The 16056-nt window shown below is 31.2% G+C and overlaps 1 protein-coding gene and 1 non-coding gene across 2 annotated transcripts; both read left to right on the top strand.

The window, feature by feature from the left end:
• The first annotated feature begins 1366 nt into the window (after window positions 1–1366).
• Window positions 1367–1440, top strand: Trnai-aau (transfer RNA isoleucine (anticodon AAU)). The gene has a single exon. It is a non-coding gene; the product is annotated as a tRNA-Ile (tRNA).
• Window positions 1441–2532: 1092 nt separating this feature from the next.
• On the top strand, window positions 2533–16056 carry LOC126735248 (ras-related protein Rab-1A). Its single transcript, XM_050439198.1, has 6 exons — window positions 2533–2723; window positions 9143–9263; window positions 9319–9366; window positions 9421–9648; window positions 9703–9981; window positions 15545–16056. The coding sequence occupies exons 1-5, from the start codon at window positions 2710–2712 to the stop codon at window positions 9898–9900; spliced, it is 609 nt and encodes a 202-aa protein (XP_050295155.1). The 5' UTR covers window positions 2533–2709; the 3' UTR covers window positions 9901–9981; window positions 15545–16056.

The following is a 16056-nucleotide window of genomic DNA, read 5'->3' as shown; positions in this document are numbered from 1 at the left end:
AAAATGAAATTGATGATTATGAAGTTAATGCTGATGGAACTCTGTCATTAGTTAGAACAAATAAAATTAATATTATAAGCGTTGATATTATTCCGCAACCAGAAGTCGAACAAGCTCAAATAATATTTGAAGATTCCGGTGAAGATAATAGACCAAATTATGACAGCATAAATGATATAAAACCTATAATTATTGAAGTGGAAGATACTATCGAAGCAAATACAACAATATTAACTGAAATTAGTGCAATAGAAAAAGATAACGAGACAATTAGCTTTAACCAAAAATCCAATATTGAAACAATTCAGGATGTATCTGTTGATCAAAATAATTATACTAAAGATGTAAAGGAGGAAACTGATAAAGTTTTAAAAAGTATTGACGCCGTCAGCGAGAAAACAAAAACGTTATCTACAAGTACAATTAATAAATATTCCAAAGCCAATAGAAAAGACCATAAGTGCAAAAGCTGGATCTTCATCAAGCGCAATATCATCAAAAGCTTGGAGAGATTATTATATTGCCAAAGATAACGAAAAGATAGAGAAAGAAAACATAAGAAAAAGAAAAAGAGGAGAAATAGAAAAACGAAAATTGGAAAAAGTGACAAAAAATACAAAGAAGATAAAGTCAAAAGATGAAAATGGGAAACAGAAAAATTTAATTAAAAGAAAAGTAAAATGTGCACTCTGTTTGGATAAACTGGAAAGCGATGCGGAAGAAGAAGGGGAGAAGAATGTAGGATGTGATAATTGCCCTAGGTGGTTTCATCTTAATTGTACCAAAATGTCTGGGGATAAATACGATTTGGTGACTGATGGATTTTTTTTGTGATTTTCGTGATGAATAGTTCCTAATAATTTTGTTATTAATTTTTTACCCGATTAGTCAAAAGTAATTCTTATGATTAATTTTTTTTTCACATAAGAACCTTTCTATTTTTATATAAGAATTCTACTTGTTTTTTTTTTTAAATTATCACCCTAAGTTGGAAATCACCTGAGTAATGTATAAATCAAATTGATTGTGATCAAAAACGGCCGACTACTAGCAAAGTCACCCTAGTTTAAAATTTCATTTAAAATGGAATCAATTTACTATAAAATACCAGATATATAAAAAGTTTAATAATAATAGCTGAATGGAATGGATTTCTCAATACCTACTATACAAAACCGATTTTAGTTTTCCAAAATTTGGCCGCTAAAACTATAGAGATATTTAAGGGAAAAAAAGAGACTAATAACATATATCGGGTATATCATAATTATTATATGTAAATACTTATACATTTTGAATTCTAGAGGTATTGTTTATACAATAACACCTGTTGTATAGATAATTCTATTAAAATTTAGAATATCACGGCCCATTAGCTCAGTTGGTTAGAGCGTCGTGCTAATAACGCGAAGGTCGCGGGTTCGATCCCCTCATGGGCCAGTAACTTTTTTTAAAATTTTATTAGCATATTTTTATTATAATTGTTTCTATCTAGATCTTAGGGGTGTATTAATAATAGAAGAATAAATTTTTGAAAATTATTTTTATAATACTTGTGGCATATAAATGACGGTAATTTTTAAAATTGCAAAAACCTTGATAGATAACATTTTTGCTTTTCCTTTTGAAGTTATTTGCAAAGACATCAACATAAACAGCATTTTAATCGATATCACCGTTGATTGAATAATAATACCTATTATTCAATCAACGATATCACTTTTCGCCCTTTACAATATAATATATGATGCTTTTAAATTTAAAATACGATGTTTCGTTTTTCAAAAAACATATCCATTAACTTTATTTTTTTTAACTACGTGCCTGCACTTTTTTTTATCACCAAATTTATCAATTTTAGTCTATTAAACAAAATAACATTTATATAAAATCTTCCCATCTCTGCCGGATACATTGCTTACACTATAAATATAGTTCTGTGAAACCCTCTTTGCTATAAAAACTTAGAACATTAAAAGGCCTTTCAATGTTCTAAGTATAAAAAAGTGGCTCAGTTTTTTTTTATTAAAATTTTTTGCTAAATCTAAACCAAGTTTTCTCTAATTTATAACAAATAAACCTCTTTTCACTGTTTCTTTAAGTAAGGATGATTTGCTTAGTAAATTGTGTGATATACGATATACTATAATAATAGGTTTATAAAGAAGAATAGATTTTATTCCGTAGTATATAGTATAGTATCCCGTGATTAATGAAATTCAAATTTGGCGCGTGATGTAACCACGCCTTCTACAAACTAGTGCGATCTGATTGGCCAATATCTCTTTGATAAAAAGGGGCCTTTTAAATATTTTCCTTGGAGAAATTTAGTAGGGCTCCTTTTATTTTTCACGTTTATCTCGATTGAGTTAAAACAAAATTACGAAAATCCCCATAAAGTCCCAAAAACAACTACTGATAATTTTTTTTCCTACTTGAAAGTTGTCGCTATCGGAAACCACTTGTCATTGTCACTCGATCAGCTGCCGAAATTGACATGCGCGTGCCACATCGCAGTGCGTTACGTCACACACGTCAGTCATCATTTGTCGAAAGTCGTACGTTTCTGGAAGGGCAGTCGTCCCAAATTTGTGTAAAATTTCCCATTGTTTTTCCCCAAATTTTACCATAAGACCATCCAGAGTGTGTGCAATATCAAACCCGCGGCAATCGTCAATCTATCCAGTGCTTAACTAAACTTTTAGAAATATGAATCCCGAATAGTAAGTATCGATTTCTGTGTCCGTTCTGCTTTGTGTTCAATGTCTGACATTTTATTTTTTTCATCTATAAAATGCGCAGTTCTGCCTGTTTTCGTTGCAAATTGATAACAGATGATTGCGATTTCTTAAATTTCATAAAAACCCCCCAAGGCATTATTGGGGGAGGAAATTAGTATTACTAATATAGGATCCACCCACCATTAAAATATGAAAGGGACTAGGCACGTCATGCATTGTTTTCACGTTAATTTCCATGTTAAAATGATTGTATGTTGATTCATATTCACCTGCTTATTAAAGCAATATTTATCAAGAGATATTACTAATGATACTAAACCCTTGACCCCACAGATCTTTATTCTTTGTTTTCCTGCACTTGTCCCTTTGTCTCCATATTTAGATTTTATACTATCACTTTTTTTGGATGATTAAATGTGTCATAGGCATTGGACCTTGATTTTATGTTTTTTGTGACCTAAATATTTATTATTTGTTTTATTTTATTTTAAGCAGAATTTCCTTGTTCAACAATCAACTGTGAAAAAGAGTGAAAAGTTACTATATGGTTCCTAACTCATGTTCTACAAGTCTAAATATTACTTTAAATTAATAATAAAGTTAACAGCAAAATGTATAATTGGGTACCTAATAAACCAACCTCGATCAAATTCAGATCATTGGTTAATTGTCGCGGCAACCATTTATATTGCTCCAGAAGGTATTGACTAAAATTGTGCAATAAAATATATTTAAGGGTAGAGATTGGGGTATTAAAGGAGTATTTAAGGGTAGAGTTGATACGAATTCACTTTCTATAAATCCTAGTAAAACTCAGACAATTCTATTCACAAAAGTGATATCCAATTGAATAATATAATAAAAAATAAGATAAATTTTAATAATGTAAAGTTAGAGTCAGTATAGCAAGTTAAAAACTTGGGTATTAACATGAATAAAGAGGTGTCATTTGATTCACATGTAAATAATATTTCCCAAAGAGTATTTGCCTGAAGACCTGTCATGGAGAGAACATGTTAGTTACCATGTAAAAGTCTATGGTTTCAATATGTCTCAAGCAAGGTTTATGGGTATAAATTGTATTTTACATAAATTACAACATTTTTATGAACCAATCTACCTTTCTGAATTTCTTATTCTAAGAGGTGATACACATAGTGTGAATTTACATGTTAAAAATACACTGCCAATATAGAACAGAATTTCTCAAGGGTTCATTTGTAAATACAGCTAAGCAAGTGTATATAATAGCATACCTGCAAATGTTAAGGAACTAGGGATATTTGCTTTTAAAAATAATGTAAGGAATATTATGAGTGATAGTAATGTTGTATGGGTGTAAATCTGTATGGTATATTTGCTCTGTTCTCTTTGTTTATGTTTGTTCAATTTATGAAGTTATAATAAATTTGTTTGACAGGTGGTTATTAAAATAAAAAATATTTCTGTTTAGAACTGTTCAGTATCTCCAGCTTCTTCACCAACAATGACTATTTGGCACCCTTCCTGTTTAAAATTACACATTTTATTTAGAGTCACTGCATTAATGCTTACTTAAATTGTAATAATGATTATTGATTAATTTAGAAAAGCATAATATAAACAGTCTTTTTTTTACATCCTTTATGCAGAAATAGAAAAAAAAAACATTAAATGCTTTAAAGATATTAATATTAAAATATAATAGTAATAATCACCATAATAAATCAAAACTATGGTATTAGAATAATTCACATTTATACCATCCTTAATATAAATATCAGTATGATTGTACAGAAATTTAAATGCACAATCAAAGAAATAAACTAACATACTACAAAAACTTACATAAGAACTGATCACACTGACCATTGTAGAATAATTAATTTGACAGTGCAACAGTTTAAAAACAAAAACTAGATCAGAGTTGATTTGCCTAACTAACTTGAAGTTATATCAAGTTTAATGGATCAAATATTACTTGCCTACAATTGTAGCATATTCGAGTTGGGACTTAACAAAAGAAAAAAATACAGTTTTCAAATACATCAATTGAAAAGTTACTGCAATTTCTCTAGGCAAACCTCATAACATAATCGGTTAAAATGTGTCTTCATACTTTCTTAGTATCCATACTCAAACACATTAAAAGAAAGCAAATGGAATTTTATTCATGATTTAATTATTAGGTAAATCTTTATATAAGTTCTTGAAAAAACCAGAAAATGTATTGAAATTTCCAAAAAAATCCTATCATTTTTCCATGAAAATTTCAAATTAATAAGTACAACATATTATCTATACAATAATTATAAAATAATTAACAATCCATTATACTATATTAGGCATAATGTTGAAGCATTTACATAGGTTTTAACTTTATACCTGGAATGGGTTAGGTTGGTATATTTTAACCAGAATTATAGGAACAATCTCTCATATTCTTTGATATTCTATGTTCTTTCCAGTTTTCTTAATTTCATGGTCTTTAATGCCTACATTTTGTTACATAAGTTCCAACAATACAATATTGTCGAACTATTCAGCAAAGTAATTCAAGTGGAAGTCATTTATGATCACACTGAATGACTGGGGCTCATTTTTAAACAACATTAGTGTCAAGTATGTCTTGTCTTAGATAAGGATAAAAATGTAAAGGCTCTTCACAATATTGAAAAAGATAATGTGTATTTTGATAAATGATAATTATTATTAGATATAGAAAAATCATGTCTTTTACTGGACCCATAGTTCCCCTAAGGCTAAAAAAAACATTTATCCCCTTTTATTATGTGTTGGCATATCTCAGGATTTCTTTAGGAAGTTAGAGCCATTAATTTATTTTGTACATACAGTATTGTGCAAAAAGATAGCAACAAAGTAAGGTTTATATATTATTTACAAGAATAGTTAGAGCCTGTTTATATTTTCATATTATTATATTTTTTGTATCATAATAAATAAAACACCAAATTGTTTTATGAAAATTTATTATTCAAAAATATAGCAACAAAAAATAGTTTTGATTCTAAAAAATATATAACCCAACTAAATTAAAATCAATACAATATTAGTGTAGTACCCCTTCTCCTTTATAACATCTGCACATCATCTTGGCATGAACTCAATTAATTTCATAATATAGTCATTGTTCACTTCTTTCCAAGCCTTTTCCACTATTTCAAAGAGAATATTTGTATTAGAGCATGTTAGGTGCCTGATTTTGGTGTCAATGTAATGCCATAAATTCTCTATAGGGTTTAGGTCAGGCGATTGAGATGGCCAGACCATTACATTTATTTTTTCATCGGATAGCCACCTCTTAACAAATTGAGAAGCATGTTTTGGATTGTTGTCATGCTGAAATATGGCTGTTACTGGCATGACTTCATCCATATATGGCACTAAATGTGTTTGCAGAATGTCTTTGTACATAAAACGATCCATTTTGCCCACTATTTTTACTATGGGTCCCATGCCACGAGCCGAGAAACATCCCCATACAAGAATATTTCCCCCTCCATGTTTAACTGTGGGGCAAATGTACTTTTTGTTTAATCTTTCTTCACTGGGGCGTCTGACGTACATTACTCCATCAGTCCTAAATAAATTATATTTAGGTTCATCACTAAATACGACTTTCTTCCAATTAGCTACAGACCGGTGGACATGAGATTGGGCAAAGTGAAAACGAGCCTTGACGTTCGTCTTTGAGAGTAACGGTTTTTTGGCGGGGCGACGAGCAGGTGAGTTGGCATCAAGTAATCTTCTCCTTACGGTACTGGAACTGAGGTTAATTCCTCCACCCTCTTTTAATTTTGCGAAAATTTGGGAAGAAGACAAAAAAGGATTTTCTTTGGAAATCCGTAGCAGCTGCCTATCCATCCTCAAATTTGTTTTTCTGGGTCTACCAGGAATGGGCGCCGGTGCAGCTGTTCCAGTAAAGCCAAATTTATTGCAAACTCTGGATACGATTGACCTGTGAAGCTGTAAGCTTCTTGCAATGTCACTCTGCCTAACACCATTTTCGTAATGCTCCACAATAATTTATCTTTCATCACCAGAGACGGTTTTTGAGTGACCCATTTTAAGTTAATTCTGAGATTAAAAAATAACAACTTTACAGCAGGTAAATCGATATTTAACTGATAAAATAAATGGGAAACATGAATGTTGCTATATCTATGCACATTGTCTAAATAAACAAACATGAAGTTCCTTACTCTGCATTGGCATTCTTATGATATCTCGGTATATTTATAAATAATACAGGGGCATGTACTTAAAAGTTAAGAAATAATATGGAATAAGTAAAGGAGCAAATAATATTTTTGAAAACATCTCTTGTTGCTATATTTATGCACAATACTGTATATCAACAGCTATAATTGTAGGATACCATATAATGTGGTCAGTTAAGTTCTGTTTCAGTTTATTTAGTATTGTTGTTTTAAACTAGACAGACTGGACCAGTTAAAATATGCACAAAGTTTTTAGTTTAGATCCTTCTACTGGGGTACTCTTTGAAGTTGTTCACCATTTAAGATGTAATTAAAAATTAAAGGATTACCATTTAGAGTGAATGCAAATTTAATTTGCAATAGCTTGCAAAAAATACAAAATTCATCTTGCAATGCCTGAAAATCATTTTCTGATTGAATGTGAATGACTCAATGAGTTATTTAAAAAAAAACCTGTCCTATAAAATAAGCCAGAATATCAATAGCACATAAATATACCATTTAAATCTTACCAATTGTGTTAGGAATATTGTATAGTATAGAAAGGAATATTTTAAGTAGTTTTACAAGTACTATCTCTTATATACAAATACAATATGCTTAGACTATTAATTTTAATTTTCTTTCTTATACTTTTTACATACATTAGTTCCATCCCTAACTCCCATGATACAATTTTATCAAACTATTCATTATGATAGTTCAAGTGGAAATCATTGATGATCACACCATTAGTTTGTAATTTTATGTTTTACTTTAAAGCTTCTTAATAATCTGTAAAGCTCCTCCTAATATGCTTTTTTATGGATTAACTGATAATGAGTGAAAGCGAATGTTATGATAAAAGATAATTATTTGGTTGAAAACTAGTTCTTTACCTCTTGGTGTTGAATTGACTGTTGGTAATTGAATTTGGAGTTGATTGCAAATGCATCTGCATTGCAAAATAAAGGTAGACACTTATATTAATATTGAAATATTTTATTATCCATACATTATTTGTTAGTTGTATGTTAATTGTTTTCTAGATTTCCATAATGTTTATGAAATCAAAATTGGTTAAGGGCCAAATTATGGACTGGCTGGTAAAGTGTCTGGAAAAGTTATCCGGCTGGTAACATTAAAAATGTAATTATGAACTTCTTGTTTATCTTACCAGCGGGATAATTCTTGCTTACCAGTAGAATAAGTTAACAACAGCAAAAAGCAGTGTATAAAAGATTTACCAGGAAATTTATAACTTCAAATTTTTCAAAGAGTTGGAGCTTGCATAGTTTTCCAAGAAGTTTCTATATAATATTCTAAATTTTGTGCTTAATCTGTATGAGTATTTTGTGATTTTTCATAATGATAATTTAATATGATTATGCCCAACTTAAGGTTTGACCCTTCCCTCACCTGCCCCTCTTTGCTGGCTATGCCTTTGTTATGTGACTGATAAATGAAAGGAAAACATACATCTAAGAAATCCGATATAGGTGAACATCAAATTTGAGCCACCATATTCTGTCACTTACTATCATTATCATATTCTTTAAGGCAGTTCCTCCACACTCAGTGTTATTAAATTAATAACACGCAGTGTTATTAAATTATAAATTATTTCCTCATGAACCACCCCTGACCCAGGGTTTTTTACATTAAACTCTGCTGTCAATTTTCCCAGTCCTGATCTTTTTCTTTCCAAGATGTTGCATCAGTCTTGTTTGAGCAAAATAACTTTTTTTTCAGAAAAGTTTACTAACCTCTTTTTCTTATCAGGTTGTTGAGACATCCTCTAAAAAAATAATATAATAAAAAATTTATTAAAATTCTACCAAATTGCACAGTATCCAGTTTCTAAAAAGCTGTGTACTGTGATTCACTGGCAAATGTCTGGTGGGATACTTACAAACAATTAGCAAAAATGCAAATACCTATTAATAGTAGTACTAACAGAAAGAAAGATTATTGTACCGGCCACAACAATTATGTTGTTGCCAAACTGTAAACCTTCTGTTACTCATCAACAGGTTAAAATTTGGTTCATAATCCCTCCTAGAGCTACCGGTAGGTTTACCGATAGGATAAAATTTATCTGCATGATAACACACAAGAACTTTACCAGCAGGTCTGTAATTTGGCCCTTAATAGTGCAAAATCTAGACTTTGGATAACTATATCATATTTAATTTTTTTCAGTGACTACTTATTCAAACTCCTACTGATTGGTGATTCTGGTGTAGGAAAATCATGTCTTTTACTCAGATTCGCTGATGATACTTACACAGAAAGTTACATCAGCACCATAGGAGTAGATTTTGTAAGTACACTTGCGATCCTTACGTTACATTATTAAATAATTGTTTGATTCACAGAAAATCAGGACTATTGACTTAGATGGTAAAACTATTAAGCTACAAATTGTAAGTATTATTTTTTCAGTAAAATCCTTGTTTTTCTACAATTGTCTGCTTTAGTGGGACACTGCAGGTCAAGAGAGATTTAGAACGATCACATCAAGTTATTACAGAGGAGCACACGGTATAATTGTAGTTTATGATTGCACAGATCAGGATTCTTTCAATAACGTTAAGCAGTGGCTCGAAGAAATTGAAAGATACGCGTGTGACAACGTGAATAAGCTACTTGTAGGAAACAAGAGCGATCTTACCACTAAGAAAGTTGTTGATTTTCAAACTGCAAAGGTAAGATTTTGTGTCTTTTCTTTGGTTTAACTGTAATTCTTCTATTTGGCTCAGGAATACGCAGACCAATTAGGGATTCCGTTCCTGGAAACGTCGGCGAAAAACGCGACGAACGTAGAACAGGCTTTCCTGACGATGGCGGCGGAGATTAAAAACAGGGTGGGACCGCCCTCTTCGGCGGGTGAGCAGGGCGGCAAGGTCAAGTTCGATACTGGCCGCCCTGTCGAGAATACCAAGTCGGGTTGTTGCTGAAACGCCCCCGCCCAGCTCCTCTCTCATTCAATCCCCTTTAACCAGGTTTTCTTTTCTATTCAGTGGTTCGTTTCATGTATGGTAAGTTCAAGTTTGTTTTAAACAATTTTTATTTTTTAATGTTAAACACCAAATAAAGCTTAAAAAAATACTGAAACCAAACCTAATCTGAGCTATACTACAAATTCGTACATATTTCTAGTAATAGTGTTGGTTGTATTCAATTATGTAAATTTTTGTAAACATTTAACTGCAACTTGTTAACATCCTGTTTATTGGTGATATACTGCCTGGATCTACACTGCTTATAAATATCAAAATTTAAGATTCTGAGATTTACTTTAGGAACAATTAAGCTTATACAGGGTATCCCATAAATAATGACAATGAATTTTTCAGCAGATTCCTTTTAAAAAAAAATGAGGTTCAGTTAAATTTTTGTAGTCTGACAGTCATAGATAGGATGATAAACTTAATGTAATTTCTTTGGATTTTGGCCATAAATTTACCATTTATTATTTGTTTTTAAGCAAAATTTAATTAAAAAATGGGTTTTTTTAATATTGCAAATCTTAAATTTAACTCTTTTTTCGAATTATGTCGTAGAGCGCGACAACAACATTTCGATTTTTTTCTAAACTCTACAACCTTTGTAGGCTTCGGATAATTAAATTGTTTATTTTAAAATGGGCATGTGCAAACAGTTTTGGTTAAAAAAAGTATACTTCAAAGGTCTCCATATGATTAACCCTGTCAGTTACTTTGATGAGTGGTTGTAAAAATCAAAACTCACACATTTAGTAACATTATCTATTACCTTTTATTGGGTTCTTATTGTTAGTTCTGTTAGTAATTGTTATTTATTGTTACTTATTGCATATGATGTAAAAGTCGAAGACCTTGCAGGAAGTCCAGACTTTAACCCATTAGATTTTTGCATATATGCTCTCATCATGTATCCCTCAATTTTAAATTAATATTTATTTTTAATTAAAGATAATTATTAACTGCTGCTGAGTCACTTGAAAATGAGCAATTATTTTTTAAGATCGGCGATCTTTCAGTAAAAGAATTTTAAAATGTATCGAGACAAATAAAGGTCAAAGGTTGATAATGTACTGGCAAATATTCATAATTTTTATTTTTTATTTATCTTTTGTATTTTATCAAACATTTGAAGTGTAATAACGCAATTTAAATAGTTTATGAATGTAATTTTTTTTGAGTGCATTGAAAACAATTCCAAATTTTGTTAAAATCGAAACCTTAATGCTAACTTTAAGGCCAACATTCAAAACTATTACATTAAGTTTATCAGCCTGTATCTTGGTTGTCTTTGACTTTCGGACTAAGAAAATTTAACCTAAGTTCATTAATATATTTATTTAAATTAAATTGGTAAGTAAAAAAACACTATTAAGAAACAGGCAGCATTATTTCTTATAACGTTATCCCGAATATTTACAGCAAAAGGATAGTGTTAGAGTTTGTCTAGCTAAGGAAAGGTACACCATCTGTTTCAAAGCTGCGCCAAGTTTTGTCCCCTAATAACGCGCGATTAGCGACAGTAGCGCGCCTTTTTTTAATTTTAATTTTAGAAAAGTAAAATGCACAGAACACAAATATAAGAATTAACGCAACGGCACTGTTTATATGCAAATCGGGGCGATCGATACCGTTGCTTTGGCAGCGGCGTAAACAAATTTACTGCGCAACCGAGCCGAACAACACGTGCTGTACCTTTCCTTAGCTAGACAAAGTCTAAAGTGTACATACCTATTTCTGTTTTAAAAAAAAATTAACTGTAATTATGTACGCTTAATTGTCAATTTTTTTGTGCAATTGTAAACTGTAAATAAATGAAACCTCGGCAGTTCTTCTGGATCCAAACCAGTTTTATCCTAAAGGTCTCAAACCTGTTACAATTTCTCTCCATTTTATATGTTGTTCAACATGCTTTCTTATGAGAATGGGTATGTATTGTTATTTGGCCAAACCAGACTTATTTCGTAAACCCAACCCAACCCAGTACCATATCAAATAAAGTAGGGTCATAAAATTCAACTCAATAGGGACAAATGATGCTTTAAGATAATTCGTTTGCCAGCATCATCCCTCATAAAAGGATTCTGGTATTATTGGTGTATTAGTTCAATTGGATTCAATTTACAATGATGGTGCGGTAATCAAATTACTATTATTTGACGTTACCTAGCTATTTTATTCATAAAGCGTCTTTTATTTTTCCAATTTTCAAAAGCTTGTTTTCCTTTATTATTTTCATAGAAATAAATGCCAGTTAAAATCTTGGGTGGATTTTGATTCAAAATCAACTAAACTGACATTTAAAAATCATGCTCCAGATACGTTTCTTATAATCTGCAACCCTTGCCAGAAGGAACGTTAAATCCTTCTGGAAAAGCCGGCTGACCGCTTTGAAAATTATTATCTTGTCAAAATTTGGTCAAAGTGTGCCCCTTATTGATCTACAATTGGTCCAACTAATAAAAGTTTCTATATTCGCTCATGCACTCCCTAGTCTTCTTTATCAGACGATTTTGTTCAATTTTCTATTTTGAATTTGCGACATAAAATCTAATCTATTTTCTAAATTTTGTTCCTTCTCATTATTGGTACATTTTTATTCTCTCCGATTGTTGTAAAATAATTACGCCCTTCTGATTATATTCTTTATTGTTTTACCAGGACTTTTTTTAGGCAATTGCTGAGTGTTTTCACCTAGAAGGGTGTAGATTGTCGACCCGATCATTCCTATTAGAGGCATTGAAAGTATATTTCAAAACATTCAAAACTTTCACCTGACTCGCGTCGACTGTCGTTTAATTGTTGATCACACAAACTTTAGAGAATAGAGAGAATTATATTTCATGCATTGGCATTGGCATACAACACTTGTTAAATTTTTTATGTTATCCTTTCCAGAAAGAATAAAAATATTTTAATTATCCTCCGTTATCTTTACGGGAACAACTCTCTACAGAGTTTTGATGCTGTTATGAACAAAAGCTTACTATACTTTAATACCCTTTTAACACCTTTTTTTTTTGTATCTGATTGGGTAGTTTTGCTGTGTTCTTCTGTTGTGTGCTTGACCACTGCAAGTAGTTTTTTTACATTCCAAATTGTTACAATTTTAGCAGGTCAAAAGTGTGCAAATCATTGTGCTTATCGGTAAATGATTAACATAGAGCTGCAATTTACACTTACACTTACTAAGATATCACATTTTATCACAATGTAATCTCTGTAGCCTACCTGCACACTATTCTGCAACCACCTTTTTTTGCAATATTAAGATATCTGATGAGAATTCCAGTTCAACTACATGTGAGAGTCAAAAATAACATACCCTTAGAGAGTTTTCTCTTCAAAATAGTTGTATATGTGCTAACTCAATCAGTCATCCAAAGTTATCCCAAGAAGCTTGGAAGATTTTTCAGATGTCACTTGGCAATATAAGTTGTTGAGTTTTACCAAGGTTAAATTTTAAAATATTGTTTGTAAACCACGATTCAGTGGTCTGTAGTATTTTTTCACTATCAGGTTTTAAAGTATTCAGGTCCTTGTTTTTCTTTTTAAGTATTGTATTATCTGCAAATTGCATGCATTTATCTGAATAAATGAAATTATACAACTCATTTACATACAAATATAATCATTCAAACCTCGCCTATAGGAAATAGTCTATGAGCGTAAGCGAGAGAGGACATAAGGAGTCCGCATGAGACAGACAGAGGGCACAATACATGCCGTTTCCAATACGCTACAAATTAATACGTTTGGCAACACTGATATTTCTGCCGCCCGGCTCTCCGCTCGTTTATCGAAAAACGAGACAATTCTTATCCCCACCACACTGCACCGCCAATATGAGATTGCATTTTAAAAGTTTAACGTCATTTTTATTCCTAGCTTCCTGCTTAATCAGCAAAGATTAAATTTAAAACCGCTTGCTATTTTCTTGTTAAAATGTGTTCTCTTGAGGAAAAAAGCAAATTATTAAGTAGTATTATGCCGGCAGTTCTGTCGATGAAATATCAGGCAGAATTGCATTCACGTTCGAAAATCGGCCCATTCCCGTCCGCAGCGCAACTTTTCCAATTATCCATAGGTTTGAGACCTTTGGGTGCTTGCAAAATTTTCCCACAGGACCATGAGAGACGGATGGAATTTTGCCATGAAGTATTGGAAAGGGCAAATCGGGACGAAATGTTTATTAGTAACATTTTATTTTCAGATGAGTCCTCTTTCTCTATTTGTGGTAAACATAATCCGTCCATTACAGTGGGTTATTCGAGGGAAAATAAGCACATAAGCATACCAACACGTACACAATACCCTCAAAAGGTTAATGTATGGGCTGGCATTTTAGGTGATTCACTTATAGGCTCTTGTTTTATCGATGGAAACCTTAATCTTTTGAGGATGAAGTTCTTCCTGCTATTCGAGGGCTCAATATCAATTTAGAACACGGGCTACTTATTTAGAAGAGCTTTGTCTTAAAATTAGGCAAGCATTTAATAGTATCTCCATTGAAATGTTGTCGAACACGAGAAGGTCGTTTTATGATCGATTGACGTACTGCACTGCTAAACAGAGTGACCTTTTTGAACCTGACATAAGATAATTTTAATTTAATATTATCAAATTAACTTAATTTTTTGCTTTATTTTGAATTATTTTTTTTATTTCCTGTCCATTATTTAGTTAATTTATGTTTACAACATTATTGCAGTCGGTTTTTAGTTTATTTTTTGCTGTTAGGACAGGCAGCAGCAAAGACTCAAACGAAACAAATTTTTTTTTTAATTTGCCACAGAGCAGTGCACCCCCACTTGAACGCCTTAAGAATACTGAAAGGTTTCGGTTTCGGCCGTTTCGGGCTTCGGCGGGATCCGCTGCTTTGAGTATGTTGTCACAACGTTGCCAGACCTACCGCGATATATAATTCCTATAGGCGAAGTTAGAATAATCATATCTGTATATGATGCACAATAACAACCACAATATTGAGCCTTGAGGCATGCCGCTTGTAAAGCTATTGCAGTCACATTCCAACAAAATCTCTCGACTACATATAAGATGATAACATAATCCAAGGACAGTTTCTTATACCATAACTGCTCATGTTATTTAATCATAAAAGTAACTCATGGCAGATGCAGTTGAAGACCTTGCTAAGGTCACACAAAGTTATTACCAAAGTATATAGATTTCAACGTTGATATAGATTTCAAATTGATGTTAGACTGTTATTACAACCTATAACATGTCCTACAACCTATATTCGGTTTTTTTAGATATATTTAGTTGTATGATCTATTATTATTATGTCAACTGAGTATATCTATAATTTTAGGACATACCAAGATTTTTGATTGATTGATTTTAGTTATTCTAAATTTAAGGTTGAATGTTAAGTTTTTTAATTCTGTAATGTACCCGTACGTGAAGAGATGAACATAGCCTATTTATTATTTATTTCTTTCTTTAGATTAAGAATTAATGCTTTGTACACAATATTTTTTTTACAGCTACAAATAAAGCTATTTGTTTACTTTGAATTATATATTACCTGTTTGATATCATAAATGTACCTTCCTTATACGTTATTTTATTTCAGGTTTTGGTGATTAAACTATCAGAATTATCGAACATTTTTTGTACTACAGCAGGGAAACGTTCCACCACAACACAATTCTTCTTCTATTTTAGTGAATTATCCGTCTAAAGTAATTATTATATGTATGTATAGAATTTGTTTTTCAAGTTCTCATCTAAATTTCGTAAGATTTGTAATATAAAAAAAATACATTAAAAATCTGATTATAGCCTAATTGATAATTTTTTTATAATAATAATTATTACACTTATTTATTAATTAACTCTTAAAAGGTAAAACTACTGTGTATAATAATATCGTAGCGGATTTTTAGGAACAAAGGGACTTCAATAATTATTAGTAGCGAGGTTAGCATAATGTATTTTTATTATTTTCTTTGTGATCGTATTAATTCCAATATGTTGTTTTCGCTGATCGGTCTTTGTTTTTAAAAATGCGAACTCATTTTTTTTTTTGTTAATTTGTAGTTTTTATGTTAATTAAAAATATATTTCACCTTATGTATTAGTACA

The sequence above is a fragment of the Anthonomus grandis genome, chromosome 4, assembly GCF_022605725.1.
Source record: "Anthonomus grandis grandis chromosome 4, icAntGran1.3, whole genome shotgun sequence".
Lineage (NCBI taxonomy): Eukaryota > Metazoa > Arthropoda > Insecta > Coleoptera > Curculionidae > Anthonomus > Anthonomus grandis.
The sequence above is the reverse complement of the archived record's forward strand: the minus strand, read 5'-3'. Positions and strand labels throughout refer to the sequence as shown.

Bases quoted from the DNA above. Each gene is read 5' to 3' on its own strand.
- LOC126735248 (XM_050439198.1), top strand. The intron at 9,367-9,420 runs GTAAGTATTATT...TGTCTGCTTTAG, and splicing joins AAACTATTAAGCTACAAATT to TGGGACACTGCAGGTCAAGA. The intron at 9,649-9,702 runs GTAAGATTTTGT...TATTTGGCTCAG, and splicing joins TTGATTTTCAAACTGCAAAG to GAATACGCAGACCAATTAGG.